Source organism: Pterocles gutturalis, unplaced genomic scaffold (genome assembly GCF_000699245.1).
Source record: "Pterocles gutturalis isolate BGI_N339 unplaced genomic scaffold, ASM69924v1 scaffold40315, whole genome shotgun sequence".
NCBI classification, from domain to species: Eukaryota; Metazoa; Chordata; class Aves; order Pterocliformes; family Pteroclidae; genus Pterocles; species Pterocles gutturalis.
In genome coordinates this window covers 28,748-46,438 of record NW_010139694.1, presented here as the reverse complement: position 1 = coordinate 46,438, position 17,691 = coordinate 28,748, and the positions used below count along the sequence as shown (strand labels likewise).

Below are 17,691 nucleotides of genomic sequence, written 5' to 3'. Positions count from 1 at the left end.
CTGCTGAAGTGAGTGGGAGTACTGGATTTTCCAAGAACAATGAACTATCAGGAAAACCAGAATGACATTGCGGTTTAGGGATTCCTTAGGTAGGCTGTCTTCTTTCTTCTTGCATCTTGTGAACAAAATATCTAAAAGCTGATTCCTTAATTTTGAGGTTTTAACCCCATGTGGGAGGAAACGCTGGTGTTCACAGTACACATGCCAGAGATTGCACTGATTCGGTTCCTTGTGTGGGATCACGATCCAATTGGGCGTGACTTTATTGGACAGAGGACAATAGCTTTCAGCAGTATGATGCCAGGTAAGACAGAAATTGTGACATCCCAAATCAGTGGGCCAGGACTGAGGCTGCAAATGCTGGATTAATGTGTGTGTGTGTATCTGCTGAAGAAATTTCCAGTTAGAACAAGAGACCGAGAGTTTGGACCCTGAGTTCTCTGCCTTGGTCCACTACTGACTCATATGATGATGAAGACTAGATCCATTAACTCTATGGGACTAGGTTTTCAAAAAAGTGGTAAGATCGTTAAGCAGGATCGCTAAATCTTGTGGGCTTGGAAGACTACCATAGAGAATCTTTACTCCTGCTATCTCATACTGCTTTTTCCTCCATTTTCTTCACAACAGTTTTTGAAAGACACTAGAGTTTTGATTGGCCTTATCACTATCAGGAACAGTTTAGTATAGAACAGGTAGTTATTCTAATCATGGGTTATTAAATGCCATTTGCTGTCAGTTTCCTACTTCTGTTTTCAATTCAGTCTTCCTTCACATTAAAGCTGCTTCTGTGTATATTTTTCTTCTCTTTCAAAGTAAAGAAAAAAGCCTGTGTTTGAGATTGAAAGCAAACACCCAGTCTCAATAAAATTAGCTTGGTTGAAATGTTTGCAGTATTAATAATGGACTGTAAGTCCCCAGGAGAGAATGTAATCAAGTTTAAGTCACGGATGGACAGCAGCAATAATGGACATGGGAAAAAATAGGAGTTGGCTTTTTTATGAAATAAAAGGGACAAGAAGAAATGGGAGTTAAGTTTGGAAGTGGTGTGACTCTTGGATAACTGAGTGTGGCTAGGTGATGTACAAGCCTGGATGCTTATTGCATTGGAAAAAAAGTAATTAATTTATTTTGCTGGTTACAAAAGACAAGATGCTCTTTCTACTGTATTTCAACTCAAAAATAGGAGTTGGCTTTTTTATGAAATAAAAGGGACAAGAAGAAATGGGAGTTAAGTTTGGAAGTGGTGTGACTCTTGGATAACTGAGTGTGGCTAGGTGATGTACAAGCCTGGATGCTTATTGCATTGGAAAAAAAGTAATTAATTTATTTTGCTGGTTACAAAAGACAAGATGCTCTTTCTACTGTGTTTCAACTCCTCAGCTTTGTTTGCTCTGTTTCAGGTTATCGACACGTGTACCTGGAAGGTATAGAAGAGGCATCCATCTTTGTTCACGTGGCTATTAATGACATCTGTGGTAAGGTGAGTGTCTTCACTGTCGTATGGCACAGCTTGCATGTGTGAAGCAACTGACAGGATTTTGTATCATGCTAGGGAAGCCCAGCAGGTGAAGGCCCAGGTTAATGTATTTGTTAACTAGAGTAAACTTCATCTCTGCGGCTGTCATGGTAGCCTGAGATCTTCCTGAATATACATGGAGATAAAGGCAAATCACAGGGCTAGGGAAGCCCAGCAGGTGAAGGCCCAGGGCCGTTTGTTAACTAGAGTAAACTTCATCTGTCGTGGTAGCCTGAGATCTTTCTGAATATACATGGGGATAAAGGCAAATCACAGGGAAAGGTATAAAAAGAGATTCTTGCAGTGCCTTTTGGAGAGAACCAGAGGGGAAGGTTGTTTCATTGCAGCATGCACACATTTACATAAATAAGTGCAGTTGTGTCCAGTACACTAAGGGCACCTTGCTGAACAGAAGTTAGACACATGAGCCGTGAGCGCTTGTTGCCTGCAAAGCTTATTTTATAAAGGCTCTGTCTGCCTGATGCTTCCACATTTTAAATGTAATCAAATTCTTAAGGGTTATTTGCTTGGGGTTTTCCATAATAACACTTGAAGTGCAGAGGAAAGATGATCCATCTAATAGTTGTCAGACTTTTTTCTCTGCTTATCTGTTATTAAGAGTGTCTTTGCTTCACATGCAGGAAAAACACAACTATCTGAGTGCTATATGGAAACTCACATGAATAACTCCAAGCTGAAAGTAAAGCCCTAACTTCAAACTTATCCTAGGCCAGCTGAAAAGGAGATAGCTTCTTTCCTGGCAGTGCACTGGATTTAGATACTTCTGTGCTATTAATTTCAATGAAATTCAGGTAGCCAAGTGTCTTACAGTGCGGTGAGAATCTCAAAACCAGTTTACATCCACCCGCAATGACAGGCTGAGCTTTCTGCAGCAGGAAGCTGTCACATCAGCATGGTGACAGCAGGAGGCGGCGTTGAATAGGCTGGGAATTCCCCGTGCCTTTGCCTGTGGTGCTGTTCGCGTAAGAGGAATTAAAGTAAATTCTTAAAAAGGAAAATAGCTTCTTAAACTGCAAGATTTTAATCAAAACTTTTATGGGATGAAGCAGAGAGAAATCCCAGGAAAGCTTCTTTTAGGAAGAAGGGCTGCTTCTGGAAAGAATGTCACTTCAGACATTTTAGCTCAGATCCTGGTTTTTTATTTGATGTCTAATGCAAAACGTCTAGGCAAGTCTAGCGTCATCCTGACAGGGCCAGGAGTCTTGCCTGAAACTCCCTGTGATGCAGTATTAATCTGTTCAAATTTAGCTCCATTGAGCAAGAGACTTTAGAAGCTTCAGGTGAGAGAGAGATGGTTGGTGTTGGTCTGAGCACAACAGATGAGCAGTGATTAATTTCCAACTGTAGGAACTTTGTGAATGTTTGAAGAGTTTTCACCTCAGATCCTCTCTGGTAATGTTGCAAGGCATTATCTCTCTTTTAATCCTTATTTTACCTAGCCTTTCATAATTATTTGCTCCTATTGGTTTCTTCATGAGTAACTGGCTCGTGATAGTTATAATTTGCAGTCGGACAACATGCCCATTTAAAGTGTGGCAGCTATTTGGAGAACATTAGCTTTTCTTGGTAAGCGTTTTAAACAACGGAAAGACCCTTGTGTATCACAGTGTCTCCTACCTGTCCTTATCCACTAGCTTCCAATCTACTGCACTGATTTGGTTTTTTTGATTGCTTTATTCCCTTTTCATGTTCTAAGTCTACTAGACATCCCGTATTGCTTCTCATTATTGTTGCAGTCTCTTTGGGTTTGCTGCTTTTAAGATGCTGGTGCTGTTCACTGACGTGATTAAAATACAAGGACTTGTAAGGAAAGCTTGTATGTGGGGGTGGTTCTAAATTTATAGTTTCTAATAAAAACTACTGAAAATATGCAACAAATATTACACAGCCCTTTCTGTTTTGGTCTCTCTGAGTCATGTTCTGCTTTGATTTTTCCAGTTAACAGAGTTCTGTTAAAACTAGAATTATTTCTCTGTTTCCACTCTCTTTCACTCTTGGGCAGCAAAATCACCAGTTATCAGCCTGGTTTTACCCAGGCTTTATTAATCTAGATATCCTAATGCAAGCATTAACCTTTTGGAGCTTTTTTCTAAATTTACATATCCCTCTCTCTCAGTAGCTTGATATTATTAAAGCAGAGTCTTTGATTTTATTTTTTTTTTTTTCCACCTTAACTTGTGTTTAACCAAAATCTCTTTCTTGATTGCACTATTTCCTGGAGACGCTGGTTTTTTGTCTGTCTCTTTTGTAGTCTATTCATGTATTGCAAAATTTCTTGTGGTTTTCTAGATGTGCGTATCTCTGAGATCCTCCCTCACTGTTATTTTGCCTTTACTCTGTCTGTTTGTGATTTCAGTGGGCTTCTCTATGTCAAAAAAGTCTACTTTTAGAAGCAGAGCATTTTTAGACGCCTTGAAGGTACCCCCTCCTGCCTCAGGGAGGTGTAGTGACCACCACCACACACCTGCATGCCTCTAACCAGTTGCTTCATTAGCGTCAATGTTTCCTTATTAGCATTTTGAAGCTCTTCAACTCATGTAACCTGAATGGTGACATTTGACTTGGTCAGGTCTGTTGGGTCATTGATCAGCCAGAGAGCCTTCCATATATGAAGCAGATCCAGGATAAAAATCCTTCTGTACCCTCTTCAAACCACTTCTTTCACATGGAAAAGAACATTAACAGTGAATTGTTTGCTAAATTGTGGGAAAGCCTCTTGTGCTGTTTTTCCAGTCTGCTTTAAAGAATTAAAAACCCCTGCAAAAGCTGCACTAGAAGGTGAAAGCGCATGTTCTGGATCTCCGTCAAAATGGCTCTCCTTTTTTTTTTTTTCCCCCCCCCTTTTTTTCAACTTTTTTTTTTTTTTCCTAAGTTAACCAAATTTGTCTTTGGGTTCTTGAATCACTCTGTTGATTCAAGCAATAGTGGCTACCTTAACAGAGATGCATCAAATAAGCCAGAATGATGCCCGGGGCCCTGCACTGCCTGTCACCCGCTCCATCAGTGCTTTTATTTTATTTTTCTTGGATATTATTTGTGTGTGTGTATGTATGACGATTTTTTCTGGGTTTTGCAAATATTTGTATTGTCTGATTTTTTAGCAATAAATTCATGTACTTGCCAACTTGTCTGAATTGGAGCGGAATGCTTTTTTCCCTTCCCTCCTTAACAAATGCATCATCTCATTTTGAAGCTTTCTAGTGCAAGTGAATCCACGGTGAACCAAGCCGACTGTTCAATAGTCTGGCTCTCACAGAAGGTTTATTAATATTTAAATTACATTTTCTCTGCCTTGTATGGGAAAAATCAAATTGATTTCCCTACCTTCTCTATTGTATCCAGTATACTCTTTTAAAGGCCATTTTGGGTCTCTTTAATAATCTCCTCACACCTGGATCTTGGCATGTGTAACTCAATTTCAGTCAATTATATAAATAATATTCTGAATGTTTTCACTGGGCTTGGTGTCTGACAAACCTTGATCCCATGTACCAGATTGTGCAGAACACCTGTGAATAAAAGCAGCTTTTAACCCAGGCTTACTGTACAGCGCAGCTCATGTCTGTCCATTAAATCCTACAAAGCAAAATTTGAAATGCGTGAGCATGCACCCAAAAATTTGGGGGTTGTCCTGGTTACTCTGTCTCAGCTGAAACCAGGAGAGGGGTGAAAGATAGACCGTTGTAATTTAAATTAGACATTTCTGTGCCATTGTTTGGCACTGCAGAAAAGTGACCTCACATGCTGTCACAGGTAAAAACCGAACTGACAGCAAGTGCCAACAAGCATGGGTGCTGATCAGATCTTATCGTGGGTTTCTGACGATGCATTTCCATCACAGGCTTATGTACTCTGTTGTTATTCATTCTTTTTGCTACAGCTACTAAAGAGAGTCTGATCTAACCGGGAAATCAAGGGAACAAATCAGGAGAAGTAGCTGAGAAGGGAAGCATCTCCTTCTCTGCTCAAAGTGATTTATGTGTAGGAGGCTCTAAGAACTGAGCAAAAGCAGCATCCTCTTTATCAGGCATCAGCCTATGGCTTTAAAAGCTGGCAAGTACAACCGGAATGCTCACAGGAATGCTGGAACTCTGTTTCACTGAAGTGTGAATCAGTTGTATGATGGTGGGAGATTTATGATTGCGAATATATATGTTTAATGCTTAAATAAGTACTGTGTTATCACCCTGACTAACTTCGCTTGTTTATAGTGTGTTTTTTCAGTGCTGAAAACATACATCAGTGTTTTACATGTGCACATTGTGTTGGGAAACTGGCCCATACCTCACAAAGCTTTGTGTTTGAAAAGACAAAACCAAAACCAAACAACAAAACCCCAGGAAGGTGTATGGCTAAAAAGGAAGCACTTTGACTTCAGTCTTAAAGAGTCTGAAATGTGTGGCATTATGAACACCTCCAGCTTTGTGGCTTTTAGCACACAAAGGAACTCTTCAGGTTTCAGAATGAGATCCTTGTAGACTGAAATATTTCCTTTTTTTTTTAACTTTTTCTTTTCAATAGCTAATGCTTATGTTTATGTTGTAAGCAGCTATATGCTAGTAAGAAAATTCTGAGAAATAGAGAGAGATACCTGGTTGGAAAATTTTATCTAAAAACATAGTTGAGCAAAAAAGAAGTGAAATTTTGCAAGGCTGCTATTACCGATTTTTTGGATTTCTAATCTCTGTCTTATTTCTGGTTAGTTCTCATGCTGATGGTAGGAATATGGCAGCAGACTCTGTATACGCGTGCCTATGTGAACTGATCGTTTGTACGTGAGTTCCTGTGCCCAAGGGAAGAGATTTGCATTTCTATTAAGGACTTTTTTTCTTTTTTGTTTTAATTTTCCAGGCCAAACAAGCTCTAGGTCTAAAAGGCCTGTTTGTCAGAAATCCAAAGCAGGCCTCTCTGGACAGTCATGCTGCTGGTCAGCTCCATCGCAAACATTCCTTTAGCAGTCATATCTTGAGACGGACAGCTAGTGCACCCACCAAAAGCCAGAAGAAGAACAAGAAGGGCTTTCCTGAAATTGCTATTGACACAAAAGACAACAGCTCTGAAGGGGCCGGTGAAGACTGTGATGTGGAAGCCGCCTCCCAGCCTCGCTTTGAGCAAGAGCCAGAAGGTGCTTCCCTGTCACCAGCTCCCAGAGATGGTGCCAGTGGGGAGGCACATGGCAAGGGGTTGAAAGGTAAGGCCCATAGTTTTCGTAAAGCCAAAAGCCAAAGTTGTGCTCGAGGGGGTGCTGCTTTCAGTGAACCCATACAGAGATCTAGCAGGGTCCGGCTTCAGGAGCACCAGAGCGAGAAGCAAAGCGTCTTTGCACGCTGTGCCATCAACAGCTCTGGTAGGATTGGAGTGGCCACCAATTGCATGAAATGCATGATTGGTTCCAAAGAAAGCCCAGATCTAGAATGCAAGTGGAGTGACCATCCTACCAGGCCTATTGCTAAAGATATACGTCACCACGATCAGTATAGCAGTATAACTGGAGAAGAGAGCTTAGAGCTAAAAAACTGGGGTGCTAACGGTCAGCCCAGGCGGCAATCAGATTTGCAGCCTTGCAGCAGCTCTGGAACTGCCGATGATCTAACAAGAAGCACCCAGTCTTTTGTGACCCCAGGGAAGAAAAATGTTGAATCAAAATGTCATGGAATAAAGGCTCATTCTCGGCAGCGGTGGCAGTGCCAATCAGGTGGCAAGTACGGAAGCACTGTCAACTTGGTTGCAGCCAGCAATGGCTCTATATCCTCCAACTCCAGCAGTCTAGAAAGCCTTGGAAGCCCAGAATTCCCCAAGCGCTGTTCTGAAACTTCTCGAAGGCAAGTGGGCACCCTACAGAGGGAAATGAATGCCTTGTTCGTTCAAAAATTGGAGGAAATTCGAAGTAAATCCCCTATATTCTTTACTGGTAAGACCAGATTTTCTTCACCCTTCTCCACCTTAGATCACACCATTGTCTCAGCTTCTGCATAGCATCTTTATTTAGAAGCTCCTGTATGTTGTTTTGCTATCAAGAGCTCTTTTTCTTTATTTTTGGCAATGACAGAAAAAAAGTCTGCATAAATATTTTTATTTTATTTTTTTTCCTAGATGTGTCTGGTTTAGATTAGTCCTTTCCATGCCTAGCTAACCATCTGCAGTAGTAGAACTGTCAGTAGTCCATCAGTGTTTGGGTTGGTTGTTCAGGGTTTTTTGTTTCCTTGGGGTTTTTCAGTGAATGTGGTATGATACTAAGTAAATTTTAAGATCCAAACCAGAGCATTAAGTAAAGACTGAATATGGGAAACCCATATTATCAAACAATATTTCCATTATCAGTATTTGTGTTTCACTGAGGGATAACCACATCAGAACTGATGTCTGATGTGCACTGTGCTAACAATAAAAGCAGTTCCTTCCGCAAGGGACTGGCAAAATTACTGCCGTCAGTTCAGGGATTACTGGATGGAATTGTCTGGTCTGGGCTGTTCAGGAGATCACACCGTATGAACACAGCAGACCATTCTGGTCCTAAAGGTATAAATCTCCAGTATGCAAATATTTACAGATGTGCTTAATGTTACGTATATGATTTGAGTGTGACCTGAGGGCACAGTTGCATAATGTAAAGAAGCAAGGTATGTGACCTGATGTTACTTGACATCAGGCAAGCTAGGTGGACTGGTGGCATTTCCCAATTGCAAAATAAAATGTGTCCATTTAAAGGAAAGCTGCTTAAACTGCAGCATTTTGTAGGTGTTTCAAACCAGGAGTATGCATGTGGTCCCTGGGATCACGTGGCTGTATCTTTACTCATGAAGTGTACATTTGTAAAGATGGAAAATAGGAGCAGAGGCAACCAAGGTATATATATTAAGAAGGAAGCTGGCTTTTTTTCCTCCTGATTTGGAAGGGAAGGAAGAGGAGGGGAGATTTTAGTAACAGATTCTGACTGTCCACCTACAGTGGGCATCTCTGAGAGCCTCATACAGCAACTTAAAATATCTATTTGTTTGTTCAATATAATCTGGTTGTGTGTCTACAATTTCTCTTTATTTCTCTTTTTTTTAAAAATTCTTTTTTACATCATTTTTCCAATATCTGCTTTGAGCTTTTAGGAAAATACCAGGACAATGGGAGGGGGAGGGAAGAAGTTTGCCAGTTCCCGTGACCTGAAATTAATCCAAAGCAGCAGAACTCTTTCTATGCCTAAATTATTGGCGTTAGGCTTTTCATAAGCTCTGAGTAGTGTGACATACGAAACCGTTTCCCATTATCAGTGCCAGCTCCCCCGCCAGCCCCCCAAGTCACTAAATAAATATTGTGATATGCTTGAAATTTGATTAAATCCATCTGACTTCTCAAGCATGGAATCAGCAAACCTTTAAAATGGTGAAACGGTCTCTTGGACTGGATGCTGATGGTCCAGGGACAAACACGATGTTTGCACAAACAGCACGCTTTCCCCATCCTGCTATTTTAGCGCCTTGGGCCAAGAAACCAAGGAAACCAGTAAGGTTAGCCTAATATGGCCGCATTTCATAATTAGCATTATGTTAATGGGAAGTGCCACAAGGATGAGACAGGAAACTATAGTCTCTAGTTGTCCGCTTTAGGGCAACAGCATTACAGCTTCCAGTATTTTGCTTTGATGGCCCAGCCTGCATGAGGAGAAGGAGAGCTCTTTAGTCTGATCAGCTCTGGACTCCTCCCGATACTCCTCCAGACACTGGAAAGTCTGCTGTGCTGTGAAAGGTGGCGTTTGCTTATGGGCACGTGTGCCTTCTTCCCTTCTAACACTCCCAACTCATGTCACACAGGCCATTGAGCAGCTGTCCCCATTGTTAAGCTTCTTGTCACTTCGCTGGATAGGAAATCCTGGTGCTGAAAGGAAAGGCCAATATCACCTTGGCAGTTTTTGGGAATGCAGATTATTTTTTTGCATAGCATTAGGGAAGGGCTTTGGAGAAGAAGAGGTTAGCTTCCATTCCCCAGTCCAGCAGAGAGTGCTTTTCTTGAATAATAGCAAAAATTACCTTTTATTCTTCTATGACAAAATAATGACTTAATATTCATCCATTTATGGATTCCATTGAGTGCTCTGGTTGGTCAGAAATTCTTAGGATCCTACAAAATGTGTGAATATTTCTGTCTGTTTCCCTTCCCTCCCTCAGCACTAATTTATCCCGTTATCTGCACCTGCCTTCCCTACATTAACTGGATTTTTCCTCTGTTCTGTCCTATTATTCTACATGCACGCTCTCTCTCTCTAGTTAAGAACTGAAAGGACAAGCAAGTCAAAGGTAACTGTCTACTGAGCATCACTCATTCAAGCACCCTGTTGCCTGTAGTCCTGGTTTTTGTGTTTCCTGCCTTATAATTATCTGCTCCTGGATTCCGGAGGTGGTTGTCTGGCTTTGTGGTGCTTTGCTAGTTCTTGAATGCATGTTTGCACCGTGGTCTGGAGATGTGGGAAACCGTCTTTTTGGCATGATTGCTTTGCTCTGAGGGTACAGGGTATAAACATTGCAGATGGATGGAGCATCTTCTTTGGGTAGTTGGCAGCTGTAGTGATTCTTCAGGATTGTACTGTCAGCCTGGTCTTCGTGAGCCATGTGTTTGTATAGTTTTTTGAAAAAAAAATTACAAACTTTTTTAGGAAAAAAAAAAGTTAGCCTTTAAATTTTTTGTTTGGTTTTAAAAAGGCATTTTGACTACATTCCATTGTATGCATACAGATAATTTATAATACTCCAGAAGTCCTATGTGGCTTCTCTTCTGAGTAATTAGTCATTGGGATCATATCTGCTGGTTCGGCAGTGGTGTTCTCGTTATTATGTGTGGTCTGATTATGTTCTGATATGCTGACATGTTTGGGTGCTGGAAGGAAGGAAAAGAGCAATTCAAGTGGTGCTGGATGGCAGAGGAATAAAATTTAGTTTATGAGAGGGGATACAAGGACACAGATGTTGATGGGTACAGCTGTTGTTTGAATCAGACAATCAGAAAAGTATTATTGTGCTACTCTGCATGGACTGAGTTTTTTTGAAAGCAACAGGGCTTTGGGGCACCTAAAACTAAACAAGCAGAAATCTTTGCTGCCTTGAGCCAAGCGTTTGAAGTAATAAGTTATTTTAAAAATCATTATTAGTATATGCAACTACTACCTTAAAACCAGAATGATAACACATAAAGAATGATTCAGCTAAACTGCAATTTGTAGCAGCTAATTAACCCTGTATCTCTGTTTTTCTTGTTTCTTTCTTTTTCTTGTCTTTTCATGTCCCCCAAGTAGATGTCTGCCGTTTCTCCATGCAGAGGTCAGTCACTTCTTTATGCAGCCTCGAAACGATCACTGAAGAGCCTGTTATTGCCAATGAAAACCATCATGCCAGCCTTTTCTTCCCTCTACCCGTTACTCCTTACAGCGATTCTGAGGAAGGGTCTGTCTCTGATCATTCCACCAAATCTCGATCAGAGGCAGGCAGCACATCCAACCACCCTCAAGAATCTCAGCTCACTAGAGAACAAAGAACAAATCTGGCTGCAGAAGGCCAAATGCAGGTAGTCACCAGAGCAGCTGACACAAGTTTAGCAGTCCAAGAAAACGAGAGGCCGAGCATGGCAGGATGTCTCAAAGAAGAAAACGGTTGGACACAGGCATGCAGTAAAGCTGGAGATCAGTGTGGATTGGCAGCGCATCCTCAAAAAGCCCGGCTGGCAGCAGCAGCAGGTAAGGCTGCTGGCCAACCTATTGAAAACTGCCAGAAGCAAAATGATCAACAGGGTCGGGTATTAACAGACGTGAAAAGCACCGTTGAATCCAAAGGCCAAAAACTTGGTGCAGCAGCTGTTCAACTGCAGCAAAACAACGGGGCTAACAGCACAAATACGACTTTGCCTCCAGACACTTTACAGAAATCCCACGCTGCACAGGCTCTGCCTGTTTCTGTTTCTCAGACGAGCTCTTACATGTTGGTGAGAAGGTCAAAGGGTGAAGGACTGAAGATGTCAGACTCCTCAGCCTTAATAAAAATTCCAAGTAGCCTGTCTCCAGCAGCAGAAGTATACTTCGATGCCACTGTTAACGACCGGATCTGGAGCAAGCTAGATTGCAGCAATCATCGTGACAGCATGTCTTCCTCTTCCAGCATGTCCTCCAACGACACTGTGATAGATCTCTCTCTACCCAATCTAGCTCGCAAAAGCCTCCCAGATCTTGGCATCCATCACGAGAATTTTGAGCCCCTTGCCGTAAGAAAGGGTATGCGCCCACGGTCTGCTACAACGTCTGGTAATGAGATGCCAATGGTGAGCAAGAGCAAATCCAATCCCAACCTGGTGTCTGGCCAGCTGCCAGCGGATGAGTTGTGCCCCCGTCCTCTTGCCAGGAGCCCTCAAGATGCATTCTCATCCATTCCTAGACGGCACACCTGGAGCAGGCTGTACATAGAAAGTCTCAGACAGTCTTCTAACAAATCCAAAGCACAGGATATGGTTGGGAATAACCAGGCAAAATCCAAGAGTCTTGGAGACCTTACCTCTGATGACATTGTGTGCACTTTTGAAAGCAAATACCGTAGCATCAGCAGGAGTTTTGTCACTCGATCAATGCGGGAGCAGCGGCGCTCTTCAGGCCTGAGATCCTCGGTCAAATCCCAGGATGAATTGACTGAGCAGCTGAAGAAGCTGACGGCATTTTAGCAGGAAAATCATATCACTTCCCCTATCAGTCTCGATCCGACTGAATCTGAAGAGGAAGGGGAGAGCCTGGGACTCCTTCGCAGGTCTTCGTCTCGCAGCCAGAGCAGGGTGCGGTACATTGCCAACAGGGCCAAGCAAGCTCAGGAGAGACAGCGGCTGCAAAGCCTGGGCCAGCTCGGGGGGAGTCCCATCGAGGAGAGAGGAAATCCCGAGGGAGCCTGCAGCGTTGCAAAAGCCGTTTGTATGGATATAGCTTCTCCTGCTGTGTTTACATCCCAGCCTAAGAACCAAACTGATTATAACGCTGACACAGAAGTCTTCTTTATGCTGAAACTGTAATTCTGGGCAGCACTGAGTAAGGCAATGTTTACATTCCTGTCAAAACAAAACGTGTGACCTGAGAGGCACAAAATATCCTCATATGGCTTAGTGCTTCCTGGCCTTCCCGTGATGGTAAGGGTATTTAATATCATAACCCCAAAAGAATAGGTGAGCAGTTTGTGGAAACGCAGTTTGTGGAAATAGAGCAATCAGGTGAAATTGGAGACTTGTATTTTTACAGTCCTAATGATCCAACCTCATTTTTTTTTTATACTTTTCCCAGCCTCAAACTTGGCATTCTTTGTTGTGACCACTTCTTTGCATTTGTAGTTTGCTCTGTGCAAATCTTATGTTCTTTACTAATTTCGGTGATTTCTTCTTGTAATAGGTAAACATCTATGTGATGTTAACAACAGCTAAGGTAAATTTTGTTCTTACAAATTGTGGATCCATGAAAAGAGGCTGGATTTCAAATCATGCTCCCTGTTCTATTTTTTGGAAGAGTTTGAGGCCTCTGAGGGTGTCTTCTCTGGTAAATAGTCAAAATTGCAGTGTAATTGTTTCATGAATTAATTATGTGGTAGATAAAGTCCATCTTCCATCGTGGACCTGCTTATTTCAGTGGAAATCCATATGGTCTCACTCTTTGAAGAGCTCTCACTATGTTCCAAAGCAATGCTTTTTTAAACCAAGCTTGTTTATATATATAAATATATATACACATCTGTGTTATGCAAATACATGTCTGCACATATATGTACATATGGCACGCACTTAAACTGAACTGTGACTGCTCCTTGTCTCAAAACATAACCTGTGGGAATGAGACGGGAGAGAAGGGAATTACTAAAAATAGACAGGAAAGATCTTCTGACCTTAATTCAGAAATGGCTGAAAAGCATGCTAGTCCTTTCTTGAAAACGCACCGTCCCTTCCTTATGGTATTTTAACAATGCTGCTGTACATAGCACTTTTTGGATGAATTTTACTATTTCTGTATTGCACTGCCATGCAAAATTTTCAATGATATGTTTTAAAAGAAAGATATATTTAATTTTTTTAGATGAGCATATCTAGAATTAAATAACAACTTAAACAGAATAATAATTTTTCCTCCCTATTTTTTTTTTTACTTTTTTTTCTAGGGATGTTGTCCCCCCCTCCCCATTTCTTATGTCACTTATTATAGATGTACATTTTATCAGTGATGGAGAAGAATGTTTACAGAGATGCATTTTAAAGAGAAACAGAGGTTTAATTTTATTTCAGGCTGCATAGAGTCCCTATTATTGAGAGCATATTTTGCTTTTGTTTGTAATGATTCTTTTGTGTATATTGCAAAATCTAAAAAGTTGTTTGTAAAACCACCTTACACTACTAAAATAAACATATTTAACCTTCCCGCTGTTGACTCTTTAGCTGACTTTTTCTGTGCTGTCTAGAAGTTTGTGGTACACAAAATGGTGAATTCTATCTGCCTTGTTTTAAGAAGTCCTTAGAGGACAACATTTAATTTTACTCTTTTTTCAGCGTGGTAGCCATTTCAGATCCAGCTCAAACTTTCTCAGGTCCACCAAAACGCATGCAAGTATCGGTAGAGACTGGCGTCAGTTGTGTGATACGCAGCACACAGATTGTTCCAAAGGGTGTCTCTGTTTGACAGCCAGTGTTGGCTGCGTAGATGAAAATTTTAGGAGAACCGCTGTAATTAGTAGCCAGACAGATATAATCCAAGGACCTAATTGATTCTGTTACAGCTCTCCAAGTAAGACAGATCGCCCTGTTTCATCACTGAGGTGGTTTAGTCTGTCTGGAAACAATGAAGCAAAAATTTGCTCTTCACCTGTCATAATGAAAAATTTCTCTTCTCTTCCTGTCCCGGCGAAGTGCAGAGTGAAAGTGCATCTTACTGAGTTCATCCTCTCTCCTGGGAGGGTCATCAGCTTCCTTGTGGATTGTGGGGTTAGAAAGGAGTTCTTGGTTTCTAATTTTAGAATCATTTGGCCACAAGCATTTAAACTCCGAGATACCAAAAAGTAAGGATAACTATAGCTAATGATATCATCATGCCATGGAGCTAGGGGCTGGGAGGGGTTAAATTCTCAGATTAAATCTTTTCAAATGGTCTTCAGTATGTTTTGTCTAAAAATATTCTCTCAGTTTTCTGTCCTGGCTCAGATCTTCATTGCTTGACTTCATCGTTTGGACGAGAGACCCTTGAGGTTTGTGCAGCAAAGGTTTGGAACATGCACTGAAGTAACCCTCCAGTATCTCTGCAGTCTCTGAAGGACAAAAAGGTAAATCAGCAGCGGAATGTGGGATCTGCCAAGATTAGTCTCACATTTGTCTTAACACAAAGCAAATTTCATTAACATTCCGTAGACGAAAAGTCACTCTGTAATACTTCAGTTTTGGACTGAAAAGCTGTAGGGAGTTGCTGCTTTTTTATCTTTAAAGGAAGAAAGTACATGCAGCTTGACAGCTTGACAAAATGAATGTTTAAAAGGCTTATTTGTGTCTTTTCAAAGACCAAGTTTCACAATCAGATTATTTTTATCTTTAATTGATTAACCAATACTTGTTAAATTAATGCACCCCACAGAAGGCAGAATCCTGTAGCACTTCAAAATGTTGATCTTTGTTCAAATTTTTAAAAAACTGCATCTGGACTTAACTTACTAGGGTACATGTGAATTTTGCCCTCCTGCTCCAAATTAATAGTCACGACCTTTACAGCTGGCTTTGTTACACTGCATAAGAGCATTAACAATGTCTCAATTTTTTTCCTATGAATGGAGTTTATTTCATGGTACCTACACTGCTGAGTAGCAAAAACTTATTAAGAAGTTGCTTGCTATATAGTAGCTGCAAATTTTCCCCAGAATGGAACACCTGTAGTACAACAGACTGGGGAATCCATAGGAGGCATCCATATGTAAGCCAGAGGCGCTTTCTAATATGCAATGATTGCTAATTGCAATGATTGCTAATTGCAATGATTGTTTGTGTGCTTCCCTCAGGGTGGCGTGCCATGGGACTGTGCCTGGCTGCAGGGCTGAAGGAATTCAGAAAGGCAGCTGAAATCATTGTTCTTCACGAAGGTCAGTGACTGACTGAAAAGCTACTGAGGTGCTTGAAATTCTCATTTTGCTCTGAGGACGAACTCCCATGATGATGATACAATAAATAATTAATTCAATTTCCAATTTTATACTGCTTGATTTACAAATGGGAAGATTCATGCTGATGACGGTATCACAATCAGATTCTCACGTGCATATCTCTTTTTGGTTTTGGTTGTTTTAGTTTAGTTTTGTTTTCTTAAAAAAAGCCCCTCCAAAACCTTAAGCAAAATTCTCTTAGCAACTCTGTTTTAATATGATTTTTCCCATTGCTTGGGCATGACCTAGAACAATAGTGGAGGTCTGAAAATTAAACTGCTGAATGAGGCTAGAGAGAGAACGGCAGCGTGGGCAGGGGGGTTCTGCTAACGTGTGAGAACACTTCCTTGGCTGGATCTCAGCCATCAATCAAATCAGCAACACTGCCTGGAGAAAGCCCATTTTGTGTCTGTTCCTGCTGGCTTGTACAGAGACAGCAAGTATATTCCCTTGTTCAGAGCCCTTCCTGTGGCGCCTTGTATGTGTTTTTCAGTTCACTAAACTGTAAGATGAGAAATCCAAAGTTTCCAAATGTCAGCAGTGTACTATACATGGTCAGACCTGGGATTTATGGTCTGTATTCCTCCAACTTCATGTTTCAGAACCTCAAAGGTGAATATTTGATTGCATCTTTCAAACCTGATTTTGTCTGTGCTGAGATGCTTTCAGCAGCTTGTGGTTGAGCTTATCAGCCCTCCATAGCTGCCCCCTGTGAGGAATCACCTGCCAGAATGTGCATCTTATTAAAGCCTAGAAAAGATTCATGAAAAGCAGCTGGAAACCTCAGTGTGTCTGATTTTTGCTAACTTCCCCCTACATGCAGCCCTTTGCCACAATCTCTAGGGCATAGCTTTCAGGTGAGAATGTGAAGAACAAATCCCATCCAAACTACCAAAGGAAGCACCTGGAAATGAACCTGTAAACATGTCAAAGCCTCGGAGAGAGATCCAAGGTGAACAGATCTTTCCGGATTCTTCTTCTGTTTTGTCCGATAGAGAGCATGTAATGATAGTTTATAACATATCTTAGCATTTGGGTATAATGAATATTTTGAGAATGATTTACACCATCTGGGGTCTGAAGTGCATTAAAAGTGATCTAAGGACTCTCCTTAATTGCAGTGAGCTGTAAGTCAAGCCCTTGGACTCTGTCAGGGCAAGCTTCACCAAATGCAGTCTTCGGAGCATTTTTAATTGAAATGTAAGCGATTTCTGACTCTGCAGAAGGCGAGCTGTGTTGGTGTTTAATAATTGATTTAGTGGCATGTATAGAAAAAGTTTAGAGAAGAAGGCCAAGATGTGCAAGCTGCTGGAGGGTTTTCCATCTTGAACAGTGCTTACAGTCGAGTAGGGAGTGAACTGTTGTTTCTTAAGTGTGGACAGGTTCCAGCTCCCCTGCAGGACACACTGCAACAGCCGACTGCTGAATTCCTGGGAAGGCGCCTCTTTGTCATTACCATGCCTCGATGGGTGTGTTTGTAAATGACCTGGCCCTGCAGAGTCAGCCACTTGGCAGGGCTGTCCTTTAGCTCGCTTTTTGGAGTGAGGCTAGTAGATGGAAGGATGAAGGGGACAGGAATTTCACTTCTGTGCCGGTGTATTTCACACAACTGTTCAACCCAGAGAGGGATTTAACGGCTCACCTTGAAGCTCAGGCCTTCCTTGAGCTGTCTAAGCATTGCAGAGACATACTAGAGGTATGTACTGGTTTGGGGGTTTTTTGGTGTTGTACGTGAATCCCCAGCTGATCTCCTGGGGCAGTCACAGAGTGGAGACAGTCTTGAGCAGCTTCCACGATCGATAGACAGGAGAGATGGTCACAGCTCGATAGGACACTGTTCCAAAGAGAGCGAGCTTTCACAGGCCAGGAATACTATTTTCTAAGTCTCAATGTAGTATTCAGCTGCTGGACTAAACTGCTTCCAAACATTGTCTGGTGCAGTCTCCTCCTCTCTTTCCCAAACGCCGAGGTGCCCCCAGAGCC

The 17,691-nt window shown here is 41.6% G+C and overlaps 1 protein-coding gene across 1 annotated transcript in view; it reads left to right on the top strand.

Annotated features, from left to right (window-relative positions):
• PLCH2 (phospholipase C, eta 2) overlaps nt 1–17,691 on the top strand; it is a 37,890-nt gene that overhangs the window by 19,446 nt on the left and 753 nt on the right. Inside the window, exons 19-24 of the mRNA XM_010083411.1 lie at nt 158–304; nt 1,404–1,483; nt 6,392–7,451; nt 10,815–12,135; nt 12,256–12,463; nt 12,936–12,968. Of these exons, the coding sequence (XP_010081713.1) occupies nt 158–304; nt 1,404–1,483; nt 6,392–7,451; nt 10,815–12,135; nt 12,256–12,463; nt 12,936–12,968 (2,849 nt within the window). The remainder of the gene's footprint in view (nt 1–157; nt 305–1,403; nt 1,484–6,391; nt 7,452–10,814; nt 12,136–12,255; nt 12,464–12,935; nt 12,969–17,691) is intronic.